General features: G+C 40.6%; 1 protein-coding gene across 1 annotated transcript; it reads right to left on the minus strand.

Annotated features, from left to right (window-relative positions):
• Nucleotides 1-17750: 17750 nt before the first annotated feature.
• On the minus strand, nucleotides 17751-22130 carry LOC130736135 (uncharacterized). Its single transcript, XM_057587981.1, has 6 exons — nucleotides 22122-22130; nucleotides 21696-21938; nucleotides 21068-21608; nucleotides 20412-20674; nucleotides 19317-20099; nucleotides 17751-17987 (listed from the first exon to the last, which is right to left on the minus strand). The coding sequence occupies exons 1-6, from the start codon at nucleotides 22128-22130 to the stop codon at nucleotides 17751-17753; spliced, it is 2076 nt and encodes a 691-aa protein (XP_057443964.1).
• Nucleotides 22131-22995: the final 865 nt, after the last annotated feature.

The raw sequence follows: 22995 nt of genomic DNA on the forward strand, positions 1-22995 counted from the left end.
GGGATTAGTGTAGGAGTAGAGTCTTAGCTCTGAACATTATTTGTTTCATTCGGGACAGGGTAGTTTCCCACCTATAGCTTTTTGTGTGGTTTCTTTACGGGAATCACAGAGAGTTGGTTGGACTTAGGAGGTCTTGTTTCAGGCCGATGGGCCAGCTTATTCTCAGTTTTGAGGGATAGTGTTGCGGACACTTACCTTTAGATTTGGTTTGTACATTTTGCCTTCGGGCGCTACACTTTTCTTTCCGTCACTGGAGGTTACTCGTGACGAGGTTGTTACTTACAGCGGGGGCTGTTTATATATTGTATATTAACTCTATTACTTTTCGCATTCGGGTTTTATTCAACTCAGTCTTGTCTTAGTTATTATCGAAAAAAAAAATATTTCACGTTTTTCCGCATTAAGTTTACTTTTGGTTACTAAAGTGACGCCACCGAAATCGGGGTGTTACATTGTGGTATCAGAGCTTGTCGAGTCTTTCGGGAGTCTTTGGGGAATAGGTCTTCTGTGCTAGGTTGTGTGACTCTGCAAAGAGTAAAAATTGATTGTCTGCCAAGCGATTTTTCGCTTAGAATTGATTGAAGTTATTGCTTAATCATATTGTATAGTTATGGAAAAGCTATCTTATGATTAGTACTAACTGTTGGTTTAACTAAACCGAACGATGATAACCTACTAACCATTCTTCCTCATTTCAGTATAATATAATCCATTACTCTTGTAGCGTGTGCAAGCACACCTATCTTACTTATACTGTCTAAGCTTTGACCTTATAGTTATTACGCCTATTAACACCTTATTTGACCGTAGCTCGTATTTTAGCTATAGAAATTACACGAGGTTTAGAATAAAACGGTAAACCTAGAAAGTATTTTTGCACCAATGCGTTTAAAAGGAAGCTAGAAGCTGAAGAAGAATCTCATAGAGATTTCTTATGGATAGTATACGTATGATGTCGATGACGTGTAGTTCCGTAGCGGAATCGTTGAGGATGTGAGGTCAGGATATTTGTGACTATTGGATGATAGGAACTCATTGACTGTTCCAGTGGTTTTTTCTAAATTTCACCTTCGATGTATTAGGCTTGATCAACTTAATATTGAGGGGGTGATATTCGGAATCAGAGCTGGCTATGGACTTTGATAGAAGGATTGTTAAGATTAACTTGATTGAATCGAGGATTAGTCGAGCTGGGAGGAAAAAGTTCGCATTAAGTATAAGTTCTCTTGCATAGGAGATATAGTTTGAAGAAATGGATATTCATTTAGGAAGCATTGAAGAATTAACGGACATTAGAGGTCCAAACTTGGTGAGGGTTCAGGTTTTAAGTCTATGAACTGTTGTCTTAAATTTCTAGGACTCGAAGTTGGTTAGAATTTGATAGAGAGATTAAGAAGTTGATTGACGAGATGGTGATCAAGTTACAGAAAAGGGAGGTGTTAGTATTAAGATGAACACTTGAGGTTGTCATATTTGGACAAGTTGCTTAAAGTCTAAGAGTGAATGAAACTTGTTATGGATTTTGGTGATACGAGCTAGAGATTAGCGAGTGAATTTTGCTAAGTGGAATGAGAATCTTAGGGTAAAGATTGACTTCAGAAGCTGGAGATCATATTCGAGTAAAAGTTTTAGTGGTGTTATCATTGATGATTGTAGTTAAACCTCGGCAAGTTGAAAGATGATATGTCTGTTGAGACGTCGTTGGTCAACATTGGGACTAGAAGAGTGAAACAATCGAAGGGAAAGCAGAGTGTTTTAGTGAAAATTATTTGGAATAAAGACACGGACGGTGTTATGTGAGAGTTAGAGGAAAAGATCAAGGAATAATATCCAGAACTATTACTGACCCTTAAGTTTCGAGGACGAAACTTTCTTTTTGGAGGGTAGTAATGTAAGACCCAAGATTTTAAGCTTAGGATCAGTGGAAGAGATTTCCATTTACGATTAGGGTTGATGTATTGTGAAGGGAAACCTGAACTAGAGTTTACCAAATGAAATAAATTTATGAAGGAGAAAGTTCAGGAAAAGTCAAAGGATTACATCATGATCGATAAAAGTTATAGTACGATCGTTATACGCTTAACCTAGGTCAGAAACCCTAGTATATAGCTAATTTTCACTTTTAGGCACGACGGCAGTTAATTCCAAAAATCTTCAGAGAAATGTTAGAACTTCTCTTCTTCCATATATCACAATCGTTTCGAGGCGAAACTCTAGGATCTACGAACGTCCGATTCCAATCATCGGAAGTTTGCCGAAACCGAATCCCTGGTATTTCAAAACCCTAGAATTTCTCGACGATGAAGACTTTTTCTATTCAGAGCTTCAAATGAATATTCTACACGCGTACACCCATTTCTCTTGATGATTTCAATCTTTCTTCCGAAGGAAGTTTTCCATTCCGACATTCGATGCAAAAAGCAACTTATCGGGTAAAATAGTTTTACACCGACTTTGCACCGACTTTGCATTAGTTGCCAAAAATACAAGGAGACATCTTCTTAGCTTAGGAATTCCTTTGCCAAAACCTATCTTAGAATTCATGGAGAATGACGCCGGAAAAATCAAATTCGCGAAACTTTCATTTTACCGCGTTTTGCCAACTTCTATATATAGCCAAGAAAGGAAGAAAAATACAAATTTTCCACCATTTTCCCCACCCAAACCCGCGGCCAAGAAGGAGAAGAAGGAGGAAGAGATTTTGTTCAATCCTTGCTTGATCGTCGATCAATCAGTTGCTGCTTCAAGGCTTCGAGGTATAGTCGCTAATCCTTACCTCTGATCGCTTTTTCCATAGCTTTTCTGTAGAGTTTTCTGAGCGGATAGTTTATGGGTTTTTGCAAAACTATCCTGAATCTTTCATTTCCGATTCTAAACCTCTTCTATATGTTCCCAAGATCACTTCTGCCGGATTAGATTTTCCGTTATGTCGCCGGAATTCCGCTGGAATCAATTTTAGCCTTAAATACCCATTTTTGGAGTTTTTGAGGTAAAGCTTCAACCTTTAGGCTGAAAACTATCGCCTTAGCTTAGTGTTAGTAGGATTAGTTGTCATAAACGTCGTTAGTAACATCCCTGCAAAATTTGGTTTTTGGGATTTCAGTTTTGAAATTTCTAAGTTAAAAATCATGACCAAAATACCCCTGCGACAGTTTTTGATCCGATAATTTTTCCGAGTTCAGAATACCCTTAGTTACGGCTTATGAAAGCATAGGAACCAAGTTTGATCGAAGAAAAATCGAGCCCCACAATTACCAAAAGTGGCCGAGCCCTATAGGGGAGGAGGAGGAAAATTTCCTTTTCCGAAAACTTGTCTTTCGCGCTAGATTATCGTACCTTAGAGTATAGATTACTTCGAGTAACCTTAGTAAGTATCGATAACTTAGTTTTCGATAGATTCTGATAGTATTTATGTGGTTTTGCTCTAAAGGTGATTTTGAGGAATTCCCAGAGGAGCAAGCCTTTGATTGTGAACAAGTGTTAGGAGATCGTCCTGGAGAATCTACAGGTGAGGGCTTCTCACTGAATCTCTAGTTAATGCTTAGGGTCGATGTTTCGACATTGTTTACTGTTTATGCACTGGAATTGTGTGTGATTGGAAAATGTTTTCTGAGGCTTCGGCTGACAATGTAGATGATTCATCTACTGAATGTTTTTGAGATTGTCTTACATGCTATGTGCTATGTGGGTAATCTAGGATGTGTGGTGCATGCTTTATATGCTAAGTGCTAAGTGTTTATGATGCGATTTATTGATATATGACATGTTGTTGATTGTGATGATTTAAATATGCTCTGTACTGGAATCTGAGATTCTGAATGGTGAGAATAGCGGGCAGGTCATGCCGATTTTATTTTGAGAGTTTTGAGAAAGTTTGATAGGACGAACGAGGTTCGGGCCTTAATTTTGTTTAGTGGATCGAGACATCCTCTGGAAGCGACTTGGGATTGGGAGATCCTGCAAATGTATAAGACTTGCGATAAGACAAAATGGAATCTATTTTATAAAGAAAATTCATAAGACCTTAAATAACCTCAAAATCTTTAAGTAATGATAACAACCTCGAAGGAAGGCATTGGAAGTCAAATCATAGTTTTGGAAAACGAGAAGTGTCGTCGGAACCCAGCATTGAGAAAGTTGAGGGGCTTCGAGTATGTAGATGTTGTGGTGCTGTTGGAGCAGCGTTTGTTGTTGTGCTGTTGGAGCAGCTATTGTGGTTGTGCTGTTGGAGCAGCTATGTTGTTGGGTGTATCTTCGACTTTGCGGCGCGAATCCGTATGTCCAAACCCGACGGGTTGGGCCGATTCGGCAATAATTGTTGACACGCGTGAATCCGTATGTTCAATCCGAGGGATTGGATCGATTCAGCGATAACCTTTCGACTCGCGCGGATCCGTATGTTCAATCCGATGGATTGGATCGATTCGGCGATAGTCATTGGACACGCGCAATGTCCGTATGTTCGACTCTTTTGAGTGAACCGACTTGGCTTTGTCATTTGTTGCGTGTGCGAGTCCGTATGTTCATCCCGATGGGTTGGATCGACTCGACATACCTAATTCTGGGAGTCGCGTGAATCCGTATGTTCAATCCGGGGGATTGGATCGATTCAGCGATAACCTTTCGACTCGCGCGGATCCGTATGTTCAATCCGATGGATTGGATCGATTCGGCGATAGTCATTGGACACGCGCAATGTCCGTATGTTCGACTCTTTTGAGTGAACCGACTTGGCGTTGTCATTTGTTGCGTGTGCGAGTCCGTATGTTCAACCCAGGGGGTTGGATCGACTCGACATGCCTAATTGTGGGAGTTGCGTGTGCGAGTCCGTATGTTCAACCCAAGGGGTTGGATCGACTTGACATGCCTAATTGTTGGGCTATCCTGGGGATAAGTCCGGGAAACCGGTAGTTTCCGAGTATGTGATACTCTTTGCTTGTTGAGCAGTGGTGACCATCGGATTTAGATGAGTCGGATGATCCGGAGATCATCATGAGTTACTATGTTGATGTGAAGAAGTGTCTTTTGTCGCAGAATCGACTTTACCTTAGGGTAAGCTTTTAGAGACTTTAATTTACCTAGAACACGTGGCGACGTGTCGAGTGAGAGTCGGAGACGTTGTTTGACTAATCATCCTGCATTCATGCATACTGATTTAGTTGTCGAGTGTGATTGTTATTTGTTAATCCTATTTGGAACATGTTAATTGTTATTATTGCTGTTAAGTTCATTATGGAAAATGCAACCCTAGGATGTTATCCCTAGCTATAAGCCTAAGTGGCTATTCTCTTATCTATATCTATTGGTGCTATTATTTATGTAATTCTTTGGAGTTGACCCTCGCGTCTTCTGTGTGTGCTTTGGCGGACAAACGCCCCTTGTCAGATGTCTTTGGCGGACTGGTTCACGACGGTTCACCCTTCGGGGGAAACTAGAGTTGGGATGCTGGAACAGGAGCGCATCGCGATAGCGAGCGGAGGACGGATGGTGTACATAGACTAGGTCGTTCTGGATTTCGAATTCGGACGACGATCATGCCAGCATGTAGGATTGAGTATTAGTGTGAGCTCCTCGAGATGGGATTAGTGTAGGAGTAGAGTCTTAGCTCTGAACATTATTTGTTTCATTCGGGACAGGGTAGTTTCCCACCTATAGCTTTTTGTGTGGTTTCTTTACGGGAATCACAGAGAGTTGGTTGGACTTAGGAGGTCTTGTTTCAGGCCGATGGGCCAGCTTATTCTCAGTTTTGAGGGATAGTGTTGCGGACACTTACCTTTAGATTTGGTTTGTACATTTTGCCTTCGGGCGCTACACTTTTCTTTCCGTCACTGGAGGTCACTCGTGACGAGGTTGTTACTTACAGCGGGGGCTGTTTATATATTGTATATTAGCTCTATTACTTTTCGCATTCGGGTTTTATTCAACTCAGTCTTGTCTTAGTTATTATCGAAAAAAAAAATATTTCACGTTTTTCCGCATTAAGTTTACTTTTGGTTACTAAAGTGACGCCACCGAAATCGGGGTGTTACATTGTGGTATCAGAGCTTGTCGAGTCTTTCGGGAGTCTTTCGGGAATAGGTCTTCTGTGCTAGGTTGTGTGACTCTGCAAAGAGTAAAAATTGATTGTCTGCCAAGCGATTTTTCGCTTAGAATTGATTGAAGTTATTGCTTAATCATATTGTATAGTTATGGAAAAGCTATCTTATGATTAGTACTAACTGTTGGTTTAACTAAACCGAACGATGATAACCTTCTAACCATTCTTCCTCATTTCAGTATAATATAATCCATTACTCTTGTAGCGTGTGCAAGCACACCTATCTTACTTATACTGTCTAAGCTTTGACCTTATAGTTATTACGCCTATTAACACCTTATTTGACCGTAGCTCGTATTTTAGCTATAGAAATTACACGAGGTTTAGAATAACACGGTAAACCTAGAAAGTAGTTTTGCACCAATGCGTTTAAAAGGAAGCTAGAAGCTGAAGAATGAATCTCATAGAGATTTCTTATGGATAGTATACGTATGATGTCGAGGACGTGTAGTTCCGTAGCGGAATCGTTGAGGATGTGAGGTCAGGATATTTGTGACTATTGGATGATAGGAACTCATTGACTGTTCCAGTGGGTTTTTCTAAATTTCACCTTCGATGTATTAGGCTTGATCAACTTAATATTGAGGGGGTGATATTCGGAATCAGAACTGGCTATGGACTTTGATAGAAGGATTGGTAAGATTAACTTGATTGAATCGAGGATTAGTCGAGCTGGGAGGAAAAAGTTCGCATTAAGTATAAGTTCTCTTGCGAAGGAGATATAGTTTGAAGAAATGGATATTCATTTAGGAAGCATTGAAGAATTAACGGACATTAGAGGTCCAAACTTGGTGAAGGTTCAGGTTCTAAGTCTATGAACTGTTGTCTTAAATTTCTAGGACTCGAAGTTGGTTAGAATTTGATAGAGAGATTAAGAAGTTGATTGACGAGATGGTGATCAAGTTACAGAAAAGGGAGGTGTTAGTATTAAGATGAACACTTGAGGTTGTCATATTTGGACAAGTTGCTTAAAGTCTAAGAGTGAATGAAACTTGTTATGGATTTTGGTGATACGAGCTAGAGATTAGCGAGTGAATTTTGCTAAGTGGAATGAGAATCTTAGGGTAAAGATTGACTTCAGAAGCTGGAGATCATATTCGAGTAAGAGTTTTAGTGGTGTTATCATTGATGATTGTAGTTAAACCTCGGCAAGTTGAAAGATGATATGTCTGTTGAGACGCCGTTGGTCAACATTGGGACTAGAAGAGTGAAACAATCGAAGGGAAAGCAGAGTGTTTTAGTGAAAATTATTTGGAATAAAGACACGGACGGTGTTATGTGAGAGTTAGAGGAAAAGATCAAGGAATAATATCCACATTCGCAAACCAAGGCTGTGAACGAGATTCGCATTGCTGGTACAATAGATAGACTCATTACAAACAAATTGGATGATTTGCAATCTATGATTAGAGAGATCGCCTTGAATTAGAACCAATGTACACCTGTTCCCACGCCTCAGCGCACTGCTGTCGTCTGCGGTATCTGCACTTCACTTGAGCATCCCACTGATGCATGTCCTACCCTTCGAGAGGACGAACAACAAGCTGTGGTCAATGGAGTTTTCACTGGAGGACAACAATACAGACAACAAAAATATGATCCTTTCTCTGACACTTACAATCCTGGCTGGAAGGATCATCCAAATCTCAGATATGGTAATCAGCAGCAGCAATCATGCCAACCTCCATACCTGCAACAGCAAAACAGGCCTCAACAACAACAGTTTCATCAAGCAGTACAACCTCCAGCTAATCCTTCACTTGAGGACCTTGTCCGACAAACTGCTGCTTCAATTAAGAATATGGAGACAATCCTTGGCCAACTTGCAACCACAATCAATCAGTTGCAAGCACAGGGTTCTGGAAAGCTCCCTGCACAACCAGAAATCAACCCTAATAGTTCAAATACAAGCAATGTAAGTGCTATCACTTTGCGTTCTGGAAAAACAACTAACTCTATTGTAGGTAATGATGTTGTCATTGAAGATGATTCTGATGAAGATGATTCAACAACCCCCAATCTTACTGCACCTAGAGTTGATTCTGCAAGTGATACACTTCCTGACCCTAATGCTGAAGTTAGATTTGTTGTCCCTCCTCCTTTCCCTCAAAGAGCTGTGAAACAGAAAAAGATGAACATGCTGGAAAAGGAAAAGAATGAGATAATGGAAATATTTAGAAAAGTAGAGATCAACATTCCACTTCTGGAGGTGATCAAGAAGATTCCAAAATATGCAAAGTTTATGAAGGACTTGTTCACTCACAAGCGCAGATTGAAAGAAACTGACAGAAATTGTCAGAATGTTTCTGCCCTCATCCACCAACATCAGGCCTTGCCTCCTAAATGTAAGGATCTAGGTACATTTTCTATCCCTTGCACAATAGGTAAACTTGAACTTGATGATGCCATGATAGACTTAGGAGCTTCCATAAATGTTATGCCTCTGTCTGTATTTAAATCACTTGGTCTTGGTCCTCTTAAGCCTACATGAGCTGTGATTCAACTAGCAAACAGAAGCAGTGCATATCCCAAGGGTTTGATAGAAGATGTGCTCGTGAAAGTGAACACCTTGATATTTCCTGCTGATTTTTACATTCTTGATATGGTAGAAGAGTCTCCAAACAATGCAAGTCCTTTAATTTTAGAAAGACCTTTTCTCAAGACTGCAAGGACTAAGATAGATGTGTATGCTGGCACATTATCTATGGAATTTGGTGACTGCTCAGTAAGGTTTAATATATTTGAAGCAATGAAGTACCCAATGGAACAACATTCTGTTTTCCACATTGGTTTGATGTCTGATTTGGTTAATGAGTTTTCTCATGAATTTCTTACTTCTGATTCTCTTAACCTTGCTGATGCTTTTAACATGTTTGACGAACCTGTGGACAATAAGCTTGCTGATTATACATGTACTGAAGAAATTCACTCTCTAGAAGTGACACCTACCACAAAATTGCTTCCTTCTATGGAGCAACCTTCTGAATTGGAGCTGAAGCCTCTTCCTGAAAATCTAAAATATGTGTACTTGGAAGAAAGTGAAAAACTTTCGGTTATAGTAGCAAACAATCTTCCCCAAGATAATGAAGCAAGGTTGCTGGAAGTGTTGAAGAAACCTAAAGAGGGCATTGGCTGGACTCTAGAAGGCTTTCCTGACCTTCCTAACATATGCATAATGGAGGAAATTGATATTCATAATTGTAACCATGGTGATTGTTATATTTGCAATGAGATAGATGTTGTTTTGATTGGTAATTCTAACAATTCATCACTTGATTTTAAGAGTCTTGCAGGAATTGAATTTGAGAAAGTGACTGCTGGTTGTCGCCTTCCAATAGAAATTTTTTCAATTGAGCATATTGCCATTGATTCAGTACTTATTGAAAAAGGAATGTTATTTGGAGAGAATGGAATGGATGAAACCATAATGGAGGACCCTTTCATAAACAATACACCCAAGCCTCCTGACTTAGATTTTGTTTTTATTACACTACTTTGTCTTTTGCACTGATTTCAGGTAGGACCCAAGCTATAAAGAGAAGACCACCTAAATTGTCCCTTGTCATGAGACATGCTAAAGGTGCAAACAAACGGATTGGTGGTACTGAGCTTTATGGCAAAGTGGTTGAACCAAAGCCACCTGACTTGTGGATTGTTGTTGATGTGCCTCAAGACTATGAGCTTCCCAGACTCAGGTGATAGAGATTTCAGAGATTTCAGAGAACTGCGAGACTTCATGCCCCCATGAAGTCGTCCTCACTTAATCTCTGGTTTTTCCTATCCCTTCTCTTTTATTACACTTGTCTAATTTATTTGATGATTTGTGCCTCACATTGAGGACAATGTGTGCTTTAAGTGTGGGGGTGGGAATTTTAGTTAGGAGTAGTGGAATATCAGTTAGGATAGTTTGCAATTTCAATTTATTTGCTATGATTTTCTTGTTTTCAATAAAATAGTTCACACTTTTTCAATGAGTTTAGGGATGATGAGTTTATGAGCAATATAACAACTTTTCTGTTAAGATTCATGTCTCTTTTGGATGAATTTGCTTGCATTTTGAGTTCCTCATGATTTGCATTGAGAATTAAGAGTTCCTCGTGATTTGCATTGAGAATTAATTTGTTGGATTCATTGTGTTATATGCTTGCCACGTGAGACAACCTTGTGAGATTTTGGACCAAACACTTGAATGGAAATAACTTTGCCATGATTCACTTATTTCTTGTGTGATTTCCTCATGATTATATGCACTGCAGAACTTGACTTGCTTCTGACTTAAGTTGTTGTTCATTTGCATACATTGAAATGACATGGCATTCTTTTTCAATAAGCTATTGGCCTAAAAAGCTGACCTTGCATGTTTTGACCTTTCTTTTAGCCCCTTTGAGCCTAAGTGAAAAACAATGATGATACCTTACCTTAGGGAATGTAAGAGCTTTGGAATTGTTTTCGGAATAAGTATTCAACAAGTGTGGGAGTGAATTAATTGAATGCATGGTCTTTGTAATCTAAAAAAAAAGGTACCTTCTTCGTTATTATCAAAAGAAGAAAAAAAGTAAAGAAGTCATGAAAAAAAATGACGACAAAGCTGGAAAAAAAAATGAAAAGTTGCAAAGTGAAGGAAGGTACCCATTGCAAAAGGAAAAAAAAGGAAAATGAAGTGAAAGTTGTAAAAAAAGGATTTGTGGAAAGAAAGAATGTGCTAATTCTTTTGGTTGTAAGTTTAATTTGAATTATTCCCCATTGCTCTTATTTTTCCTAAGGTTTTAACCCTGAATATCTTTCTTAAATCCTTCCATGACCTTGGCCTCATTACAACCTTGGAAAGTCATTTGATCTTTGTGTGCATTTGTTCAATTTAATTGATGTGTTAGAATCTTTTCAAGCCTATGATAGTTGCATGTTTTCATGAGATGATGAGAGTTGCTAAACACAAGCCTTAAACACTTGAGAGTAGAGAGTATAACACTTGTATCCAACTTTGATGTTCAATTTGCAAATTTGTTGGCTTGGAATGTAGGTGATGAATTCTTGTTTGTCTAATCTCTTGGAAATTGAAGTGATTGTTTTCTTGCTCATAAATCTGAATTTCTATTCTCAAAGAGAAGTGTGTGCTGAGTTTTTTTGTTTTAGAAAGTACTTGTTATCCTAATTGATTTTCTGATTCTTCTTTGAAGTTAAGTTTTGCTCAGGAGTGCAAAAGGCTAAGTGTGGGGGAATTTGATATGCGCATAATGGATACACTTTATGTGTGTCTTAATAAGCTTCACTATATTCGTTTGATGCTTAATTGTTATGACTTAGCCATGTTGTTATCATTAGTGCTTATTTGGATTTTTAATAGAAATGTGCTTAATTCTACACTTTTAGTTTCTATGATTGTTTTGCTATAACAGGTTGAATGTGGAGCTATAGTGATCCGAATGAGGCGTGTAATATGTCGTTGGAAAGCTAACTTGAAGACCTACAACGTTCATGTTGAGCACAGTTCGAGAAGAAGCCTCTAACGTGGTCAGAAGGGCTTTGCAAAGTTGTTGTCGCTAATGCTGCGAGTCTGGAACAGTCTGCACTTAAATGATCATATCTTGGGCTACAGAACTCCGAATTAAGATCCGATTGAAGGCCCGAGAAGCCCATTTAAATAGATACAACTCTTATGTTTACCTTAATTGAAGATTCGGTCTTCTTGTGGGTCCCTCGAACACCTGAGTCTTCAGCAGCTTACTGCTCTCTTGGGCCCGATTTTGTGAAGATTTAGAGAAGATTTAGGAAAGATTTAGATCATAAGTATTGTTACTTGATTGACAAGTTTATTTACTAGTATAAATAGGCTAGTTGAGACTCTTGTTAGTCACCTCATCTTCCCTTTTATTTTACAATCCTTATTTTAGTTATGGCTTGCTAAACTTTTCGGTTAGCCCTAGGGTTAGTAATTTTCATGTGTTTGCATACCTGAGGTTCAGTTCTTAATAGTAATTCTTCTTTTTATTCAAAGTTGATTTATGATCTTTTCTCATGCTTGAATATGCTTTATGTTCATGACGTCTGAATTTGAAGTCATATTCCGTTCTAATTTCCTTATCTAAGCGAGTGAATCAGTTGAAGCGATTGTGAATACTGATCTTAAAGGTACGTAAATCTCTAACACCGATTGGTTGCTAGCTTTGAGGATCCTGACTCTTTAGATTGTTCTTGTACATTGAGGAGGCGTTGTTTCTTTCTTAACTTGAACCAATCAAATTCTGAGGATCGTCCGGTAGAAGATCTAGGATTCCATCTCACGATTGTGAGTTGAGTTTCTACTCAGAGACTTGAATAATTAATTGAATTAATCTCTTGTAACCGATGAAGGTATGCTGCACTTGACTATTATAACCTGAAGGCTAACGTTTCTCTCATCTGATAATTCAACCTTATATTTTCCTGCTTGATAATCAATCAACCAATGTCTTTTACTTGCTTTTGTCTCGAAATTCAGTTTATAATTCACTTTAGTCCTGGTAAGAACGATCCTGGTGTTACACCTTGTACTGCACTAATCAGTTTTGTTGCAGGATTACTTTGACACGCACCCGCGACAGTGCGTTCGTCACAGTGCAATCAATATTTTCAAAAATCCTATTCAGCACAGCAAGACCAAGCACATTGACATAAGACATCATTTTATCAGGGAATTAGTGGAGGATAAAATTGTCACTTTGGAGCATGTTACATTTGAGAAGCAATTGGCTGACATATTTACAAAGCTCTTTGATGCAAGCACTTTTGATAAATTAAGAGGAAATCTTGGGATTTGCCTCTTTGAAGGAGCATAGAAATTAACGTTCCTAAAGGTGTTAACGACTAGTTTTATTTTTCTCATCATTAACTGCCATTGTGACGTCAGCAGGGAGAAGGTTGCTTCTTTTCTCAACTGCTATATAACCTCCTTAAACGGGCAAATTGTCTCTATTCAACCGATTGTACTTCTTAGTCTTGCAAGTTTTAACTTCTTTCATTCTCAATTTCTCATCAATTTTCTGTGTTCAAAGTGTTGTGTCACTTCAATCATCATGTCTAAAGCATCAGGGAAGCACGACTCTGTCAAGGCCAAGGTTGAAAGAACTCCACTTGGTGTGAAATGCATGGGTCTTAAGAGTGGTTCATCAGATTCCAAGAAGAAGTTTGTGAAGAAGACGACCAAGATTCCGTCAAGAAAGGTGTATCAATCTCAAGCTCGTGATAAGACTCCCTCAAATGCTCCTATTATTGAGGATGTCACAGGTGAAGAAGATCTTTCTGCTGAAAACTCTCCCATGGGTTCCAATCAAGATGTTGTGCCCCATGTTAGGGCTTCTGTACCTGAAGATGTTCCTAATCAAGAAACTTCTGGGAAGGAATCCATTGCTCGTGAAGATTCAGGTGTACCCACTCATTCTGATGGCTCTTCTTCTCCTTCGAAAGAGGATGAACCAGTGCACGTGACCATTGATGATTCTCAGTCCAAGGTATCAAGCTAGGCTTCTGCCTCTGTTCAACACATATCTTATGATGCCTCTGATGATGTTCCATTAACTGCTTCTCTGCCTGATAGTGTTGCTGCTGTAACACCCCGATTTCGGTGGCGTCACTTTAGTAACCAAAAGAAATTAAAGTGTAAAAATCGTGAATATTTTTTTTCGATGTATTTTTTTTTCTTTTAAAATAAGGACTCGGCAATTCTTAAAAAAACATCGACTAAAAGTAAGCATAACTAATGTACAATATATACACTCCCCACAACTAAACAGTAAACCACGTCACGAGTAGCCTCCAGTGAAGTAGTGCCTAACGGCAAATATGTACATCACCAAAATATGGAGTCAGTATCCTGATATACAGTCCTCCAACCAGAAAGTAGGTCGCCACAAAATACCTCCTAATCCGACCAACTCCCTGTGACTCCCGTCAAGAGAACCACACAAAAAGCTATAGGTCGGGGACCTACCCTGCCCCAAAATGAGAAAAACTGATGATCAGAGCCACGACGCTACTCCTACTCTAATCCCTACTCTAGGAGTACTACACACCACGCCCAACTACGCATCCTCATGATCGTCGTCTGAATCGGAATCCAGGACGATCACGTCAACAGCGGCATCGGTCCTCACAGCAGGTACCACGGGTATTGTACCCGATCCCAAGGCAGCAGCCGCAACGATGGGTGAGCTGGACTCAGACGAAGCACCTCCTACCGGCAACTCCTCTGACGGGTCCTCCTCGTCTTCCGACGACGATGGTGGTGGCACCACAACTCCAGGGCCACAATGCACACCCGGTGGTAGGTTGAAGCTAACGGTGTGGCGTCTCATCACTCCTTGCGTCAGGTTCCCAAATCGGTCCACGTGGTCCTCCATGATACGCCCCGTGTAAATGGCTCGGTGACCTGCGGGGTCTACTACCCACGAGCCCGGGGTCTCTGTGTCAAGCAACTCAAATCTGGTCCCCCCCCGTGGGGACGACCATCTCGAACCAGTCGGACATAGACATCATCTGACAAAAAGGGCATACATAGCCCCCCATACACAGGTAGCACGCGCAAGGGTCAACTCAAAGAATTACATAATAGTACATCCAATAGGCAAAATATAAGTAGTAGCCACATAGGCTTAATTATGTACAACAACATTATAAATCGTATATCCTGTCAAATAGGAATACATAACATTTACTGGCATATAACATATAACAAAACATTATCAGGTAACAAACACAAACAACAACTATAATCAGCATGAATGGTGCATGCAATGCATATGCAAAGGAACAAGATGCATTCCGGAGGGATGGGTACTAACGAGTCAGCCCTAACACCAGCCACGGTGGGACCATTTCCGCTCGCGTGTCTCTTACACCAAACAAAGTGTAGTCAGATCAGCAGTAAACCCGCAGGCCTGCCATTTCCGTCTGCTACCAAGAATCACCGCAGTGTTCTTACATGGAAATCCGGGTCTTATGACCATTTGTGGAATCCAACGAGGTCCGGCATCCCACCGTGTATTAACCTCAATGAGTGCATGAATGCAAGTGGTTAGCCAAACAACGTCTCCGACCTCACTCGTCACGTCGTCACGTGTTCTAGCTAACTAATTGTCTCTAAAAAAACTTACCCTAAGGTAAATGTCGATTCTGCGACAAAAGACAATTAATTATAAAAAGTAACTCATGATGATTTCTCGAATCATCCGACTCATCTCCATCCGATGGTCAAAAACTGCTCAGCGAGCAAAAAGTACCAATGTACTAGGAAACTACCCGTTTCCGGCTTATCCTCAAGATAGCCCAACAACAAATCAGCTCATCGAGCGAAAGAGCATCAAAGTACTCAAAACTTATCAATTTCCTGACTTATCCTTTAGATAGTCGAACAACAAAACTGCTTCTCGAGCAAAGAGTATCAACATACTCGGAAACTCATCAAGTTTCCCCAAACATGGACTCGGCGACACTTCTCATTTTCCAAAAACTAATACTCATGTCCTAAGCTCTTAATGGAATTTGTGATCTTTAATTAAAGTTTTAGAGGTTGTTTAATGTCTTATGAATTTTCCTCGTAAAATATTTTCCATTTCGTTTTATCTCAAGTCCTATAAGTTTCAAAAGATCCCACGATCCCAAATAATTCCCAGAGAAGGTCTTGATCCATCAAACAATATCCAGGGTTCGAACCTCGGTCCGTCCCATCAACCTTTCTCAAACCTCACAATAAAAGTTGGCATAACAGCCCGTTATCCTCACTCTGCCGAATAACAGATATATGTGTATTTGCATATTCAAAACAGTACAATCCAACAGTCATGGCACATATAACAGCACATTGAGCAATAACCATTTAGCACTTAGCATATAGGGCAAATATCACACATCCTAGATTAACCAGGTAACATTTAGCATGTGATTCAACTTCAACATCAATCAAGCAATAAAAGATTATCAATTGTCAGCCGAAGCCTCAGAAAACATTTTCCCAATCAAACACAAACAAGTGCATAAACAATAAATCAACTCCTACGTACGACAATCTAACGCGTTAAGACAAGTTTTCGAAAAACTGAAATTCCCTCCCCCCTTAATGGAGCTCTCGGCCACTTTCCCTAATTAGGGGGATCGATTTTTCTTCGATCAAACTTGGTTCCTAGGTTATCATTAGCCGTAACTAAGACGGTTCTAAGATCGGAAAATTTTCGGATGAAAAACTGTCGCAGGGGTATTTTGGTCATTATTTTCAGTTCAGAATTCCAAAACTGGATTTTCGAAAAACAAATTGGATGGGTACGTCAACGACATTTATGACAACTAATCCTACTAGCACGAAGCTAAGTCGCAAGTATTTAACGTAAAGAACGGAGCTTTACCCAAAAATGGGTTTTTTCCACAGAAATTGATCCCGGCGGCATTTCGTCGACATTCGACAAAATATAATCCGCAGAACACGCTCAGGAGCATGCAGGGAATATGTTTAGGCACTGAAATCAACTTATTTGGACAGTTTTACAAAAACCTCAAAACTTTGAGCTCAGAAAGACGTAGGAGAAGTCGACATAAACGACGATCAGAAGAGAGATATAGTTTACCTACCTCAAGGTCTTCGATTTGCAACGATCGGTGAAGCAAACGGGCAAGAAACGGCGAAAATCACTTTCTCCTTCCTCCTCCTCCAAGCTCGCGGGTTCAAGAGAGAAATGGGTGAGTTTTTTTGATTTTTTTTCATTTTCCCGCTATTTATAGATTTTGGAAAATTTCGAAAAATGAAAATTTCGCGATTTCGATTTTTCCTGTGTAATACTCGGAAAATTCTAAGATAGGTTGTGGCGACAGAATTTCAGAACTCAAAACAGGTTTCTTGGAATTTAATCAAACGACTAAAAGTCGGTGTAAATCGGTCTTACCCGAAAACTACTTTTTTGCAGTTGATGTCGGATGAGAAAACTTCGTTCTGAAGAAAGATTAGAAATATCAAGGGAAGTAGGCGAGCGCGGGTGGAATCTTCTAATTCTCCAAAGAAATATCAGTATGATTTTTGGTTTTCGAGGCTTATTTTTAATGTTTACCGGCTTAAAAATGCACTTTATGCTTTTGACCTCGGATGCAGAAACTTCCTTCTGAAGAAAGATTCGGAACATCGATTAGAGTGGGCGCACGCGGATGAAATCTTTATTTGAAGCTCCGAACAGAAAAAGTCTTCATCGTCCGTTGATTTTAGGGTTTCTGAACTATCAGGGTTTCGGTTTCGGCAATCTTCCGAGTATTGGAATTGGGCGTTCTTACATTCCAGGGTTTCGCATCGAAACGCTTGTTTAGAGACGATCAAGAGAAGTTCTGACATTTCTCTGAAGATTTTTGGAATTAATTTCCGTCGTGTCTTAAAACGTAAATAAACTATTTTCTAGCGTTCTTGACCTAGGTTTAAATCAGACTAATCGTGTTATAACTTTTATCGACTTCGATAAAATCCTTAGATTTTTCCTGAACTTTCTCCTTCACGAATTTATTCCATCCGAATAACACTTGTTCAGATTTTCCTTCACATTACATCAATTTAATCGCGAAAAGAAATCCTATTCGGTTTATTCCAAACTTAAAACTTCGGGTCTCACATTACTACCCTCCAAAAAGAAAGTTTCGTCCTCGAAACTTAAGGTTCAGTGAAAAGTTCCGGATATTGTTCCTTAACCTTTTCCTTCAGCTCCCATGTCGCATCGCCAGTGTCCTTGTTCCATATGACTTTTACCAACACAATCTCCTTTCCCCTCAACTTTTTTATCCTTGTGTCACCAATGCTAATTGGCAGCGTCTCGAACGACAAGTCATCCCTTAACTCGATGTCATCAAGCTCGATAACGTGTGTCGGATCCGCAATATATTTTCTCAGCTGTGACACATGAAACACATCGTGAATGTTTGATAAGAATGGTGGTAGTGCAATCTGGTAAGCAACTGGTCCTATACGACGAGTAATTTGATAAGGCCCAATAAACTTCGGCGTAAGTTTCTTCGACTTAATCGCTCGTCCTACCCCTGTAGTCTGTGTAACTCGCAGAAATACATGATCTCCTTCCTCAAATTCTAGAGTTCTGCGCCTCTGATCGGCATAACTTTTCTGTCTACTTTGAGAAGTCTTAATTTTCTCTCTGATTTGCCTGATCTTCTCTGTTGTTTGTTGCAGAAGTTCTGGTCCAACTAACAAGTTCTCCCCATCTTGATACCAACACAAAGGTGTTCGACACTTGCGGCCATACAAGGCTTCATACGGTGCCATACCTATGCTCGTGTGGAAACTGTTGTTGTAAGTGAACTCAATCAATGGCAAGAGATTATCCCAACTACCCTTGTTGTCCAAAACACAAGCTCGTAGTAAATCTTCCAATGATTGGATAGTCCTCTCAGTCTGTCCATCTGTCTGCGGGTGATAAGCAGAACTTAATCTCAGCCTCGTTCCCAAAGCCTCCTGAAGAGCTCCCAAAAAATGTGAAGTAAATTTTGGGTCTCGATCAGAAACGATACTCGTTGGTACCCCATGAAGGCGTACGATCTCAGCTATATAAATCTCCGACAGTTTCTCCGCATTGTAGGTAGTTCTTACCGGTATGAAATGAGCCGACTTGGTTAACCGATCCACTATTACCCAAATCGAATCATATCCCTTCTGAGTTCTTGGTAACGCCACGACAAAATTCATCGATATGCTGTCCCATTTCCATTCTGGCACATCCAAACTCTGTAGCATTCCTGAAGGTTTTTGATGTTCCACCTTCGCTTTCTGACATGTTAAACACGCAGCTACATACTCGGCCACTAGCCTCTTCATTCCTGGCCACCAAAAATTCATCTTCAAGTCTTGGTACATCTTTTTCATTCCAGGATGAATGCTCAACTTGCTCTTGTGACCTTCGTCCATAATCAATCTCCTCAAATCAGGGTTGTTAGGTACACATACTCTATCCTTACACCGCAGGATATTATCATTTCCTACCTTGAATCCCGGGTCCTTACCCTGAGTTACCAAGTTCCTCTTCCCGAGTAAAAATTCATCTTGTAACTATTGATCTCGGATTTCTTCCATCAATCCATTTGCGATCCTAATCATACCGAACTTCAATTTTCCCTCGGATGATCTCACATCTAAACTCAAATCTCGGAATTGTTCCAGCAATTGCAGCTCCCTGATCATCATAGACGAGATATGCATCTTCCTACTCAAGGCGTCAGCAACAACATTAGCCTTTCCAGGATGATATTGCAGAGTAAATTCATAATCCTTGATGAATTCCATCCATCTTCGTTGTCTCATATTCAGCTCCTTCTGGTCAAACAGATACTTCAAACTCTTATGATCACTGAATATAGTGAAAGTGCACCCATATAAGTAATGCCTCCAAATCTTCAGCGCAAATACAATCGCAGCTAATTCCAGGTCATGGGTCGGATAGTTCTTCTCGTGAGTCTTCAGTTGTCGTGAAGCATAAGCTACAACTTTCCCATGCTGCATCAACACACATCCCAACCCTTGATACGAAGCATCACAATAAACCTCATACGGTTCCTCTGGTTGTGGCAGAACTAACACAGGTGACGTCGTCAAACGTTCCTTCATCGTCTGGAAACTCATTTCACAAGCTTCGGTCCATGCAAAAGGTTGCTCCTTCCTCGTAAGTTGAGTCAAAGGTCCAACAATCTTGGCAAAGTTCTCGATGAAACGACGATAGTATCCCGCCAAACCAACAAAACTTCTGACTTCCGTCACAGTCTTTGGCTGTTCCCAAGCCAATACTGTCTCTACCTTTGCTGGATCCACAGCTATACCTTCCTTAGAGATCACATGGCCTAAAAATTTCACTTCTTCAAGCCAAAATTCACACTTGGAAGGGTTAGCATACAGCTTCTTCTCTCTCAACACTTGCAGAACTTGGCGCAGGTGCTCCTCATGGTCCTTAGCATCCTTTGAATAAATCAGAATATCGTCGATAAACACTACGACAAATCGATCTAAGAATGCATGGAAAGTCCTGTTCATGTAGTCCATAAAGACAGCAGGTGCATTTGTCACTCCAAATGGCATCACTAAATACTCATAGTGTCCATAGCGAGTTCTGAATGCAGTCTTCTGAATATCTTCCGTCTTCACTCTAATTTGATGATAACCCGACTTCAGGTCTATCTTTGAGAATACCGCAGCTCCTCGAAGTTGATCCATCAAATCATCAATTCTAGGTAACGGATACCTATTCTTGACGGTTGCTTTGTTAAGTTGTCGATAATCAACACACAATCTAGACCTTCCATCCTTCTTCTTTACCAATAGAACTGGCGCTCCCCAAGGCGAAACACTTGGACGGATAAATCCTTTAGACAGAAGATCTTCGATCTGAGACTTTAATTCCACTAACTCTGCAGGTGCCATACGATATGGTGCAATCGAAATTGGCCCTGTTCCTGGTACAATGTCAATAGCAAACTCGATGTCGCGGATAGGCGGCAATCCAGGTACATCATCAGGAAATACGTCGGTGAAGTCTCTTACAGTTGGAATGTCATTCACATTCGGATTCCCTCTACCCTCTAGGCTCAGCAATGAAGAGTACTCTTGAGATCCCTCGTTCAAAGAAACACTGATATGGTTCGCAGATAGATACTCGAAAAGATCCAAGTCAAGAAAAAACACTCTCTTTCGGTTGCAGTCCAAAAGACAATGGTAATGAGATAACCAATCCATTCCTAGAATAACATCTAAGTTCTTGAGAGTTAAGCATACCAAATTAGCATGAAAGACTCTATCTCTATATGTCACCGGACAGAACATGCATGCAGCATTAGCAAGTAGGGTTTTAGCAGGTGTAGTGACAATAAGATCAAAGCTCAAAGCAGTAACAGGCAGTTTCAGTCTGGTCACGCACTCCCTAGAAATAAACGAATGCGTTGCACCGGAATCGAAAAGTACAGTTAGGAAATTACCGTCAATCTCGCAATTCCCCCTGATCAGAACATCAACTCCTTCAGCCTCTTCACCATCCATGGTGTAAACTCTTGCTTTGGCGGCAGGGCGCTTTCCTCTAGCAGTGTTGACAGACGGTTCAGTCTTGGGTGCCCTACACTGACTGGCAGTGTGCCCAAACTTGTCACAGTTAAAGCACTTAGGCCTCGTGTCTATGCACGCATTAGCATAGTGCCCCAGCTTTCCGCACTTGAAACAATTTACATTCCTGTTCGCAGCCTGATCTCCAGAACCTCCAGCAGTACCAGTCATAGGTTTGTAAGATCCTGAGGCAAACCCTCGCCCAGCAGGACGTTGATATGGTTTCTTGTGCTGAAATCTCCCTTTTCCTTGGTAATTCTGAGAACCCGATCTCACTGGTCCCCCAACTCCAGCACGGTTCAACCTCCTATTCTTCATCAATTCGACTTCTGTAGCCTTCTCAACAAGCGACTGAAAACGCGTGATTCCCAACGGCCTCACGGAATCCTCAATATCGGCTCTCAGTCCCCTCACAAAGCGCTTGCACATATAGGGTTCATCAACCTGATCACGGAAAAATCGGAAGTGTTTGGCCAAAGATTCCAACTTGGCAGCATATTCCGTAACGGTCATGCTCCCTTGTTTAAGATTCAAAAACTGTGATTCAAGCTCATCACGAGCACTGTCAGGAAAATACTTCTCGAGGAATGCAGTCCGGAAAGAATTCCAGTTGATTTCTTCGTTGTTGGCTTCCATCATTCCCCTGACGCCTCTCCACCAATATTCAGCATCCCCAATCAACATATAAGTAGCCATGCCAACCTTGGCACCTTCAGCAGTTTGCAACACCCCAAAAATCTTCTCAATTTCCTGGATCCAGAGATCCGCTTTATCGGGGTCAGTACCACCCGAGAACTTGGGTGGGTCTTGTCTCCTGAAATCATTTAATCCCTTATTCTGGTCCAGAGTTATTTCCCTCTGACGCTGATGCTGATCACGTGCTTCCTCAGCTGCACGTCTCAAAGCATTTTCATTTGCTTGGGCAGTCACAACCTGGGCCATAGTGGCCATCATCTCCGCCAACTGGTTAGTGTTCACCATGTTCTGTTAAGTCAAACAAACAGTTAGTACTCATCATAAGATAGCATCTAGCATAACTATACAATATGATTAAGCAATAACTTCAATCAATTCTAAGCGAAAAATCGCTTGGCAGACAATCAATTTTTTTTTTACTCTTTGCAGAGTCACACAACCTAGCACAGAAGACCTATTCCCCAAAGACTCCCGAAAGACTCGACAAGCTCTGATACCACAAATGTAACACCCCGATTTCGGTGGCGTCACTTTAGTAACCAAAAGAAATTAAAGTGTAAAAATCGTGAATATTTTTTTTCGATGTATTTATTTTTTTTTCTTTTAAAATAAGGACTCGGCAATTCTTAAAAAAACATCGACTAAAAGTAAGCAGAACTAATGTACAATATATACACTCCCCACAACTAAACAGTAAACCACGTCACGAGTAGCCTCCAGTGACGGTAAGTAGTGCCTAACGGCAAATATGTACATCACCAAAATATAGAGTCAGTATCCTGATATACAGTCCTCCAACCAGAAAGTAGGTCGCCACAAAATACCTCCTAATCCGACCAACTCCCTGTGACTCCTGTCAAGAGAACCACACAAAAAGCTATAGGTCGGGGACCTACCCTGCCCCAAAATGAGAAAAACTGATGATCAGAGCCACGACGCTACTCCTACTCTAATCCCTACTCTAGGAGTACTACACACCACGCCCAACTACGCATCCTCATGATCGTCGTCTGAATCGGAATCCAGGACGATCACGTCAACAGCGGCATCGGTCCTCACAGCAGGTACCACGGGTACTGTACCCGATCCCAAGGCAGCAGCCGCAACGATG

This window comes from Lotus japonicus, chromosome 2 (genome assembly GCF_012489685.1).
Source record: "Lotus japonicus ecotype B-129 chromosome 2, LjGifu_v1.2".
NCBI classification, from domain to species: domain Eukaryota; kingdom Viridiplantae; phylum Streptophyta; class Magnoliopsida; order Fabales; family Fabaceae; genus Lotus; species Lotus japonicus.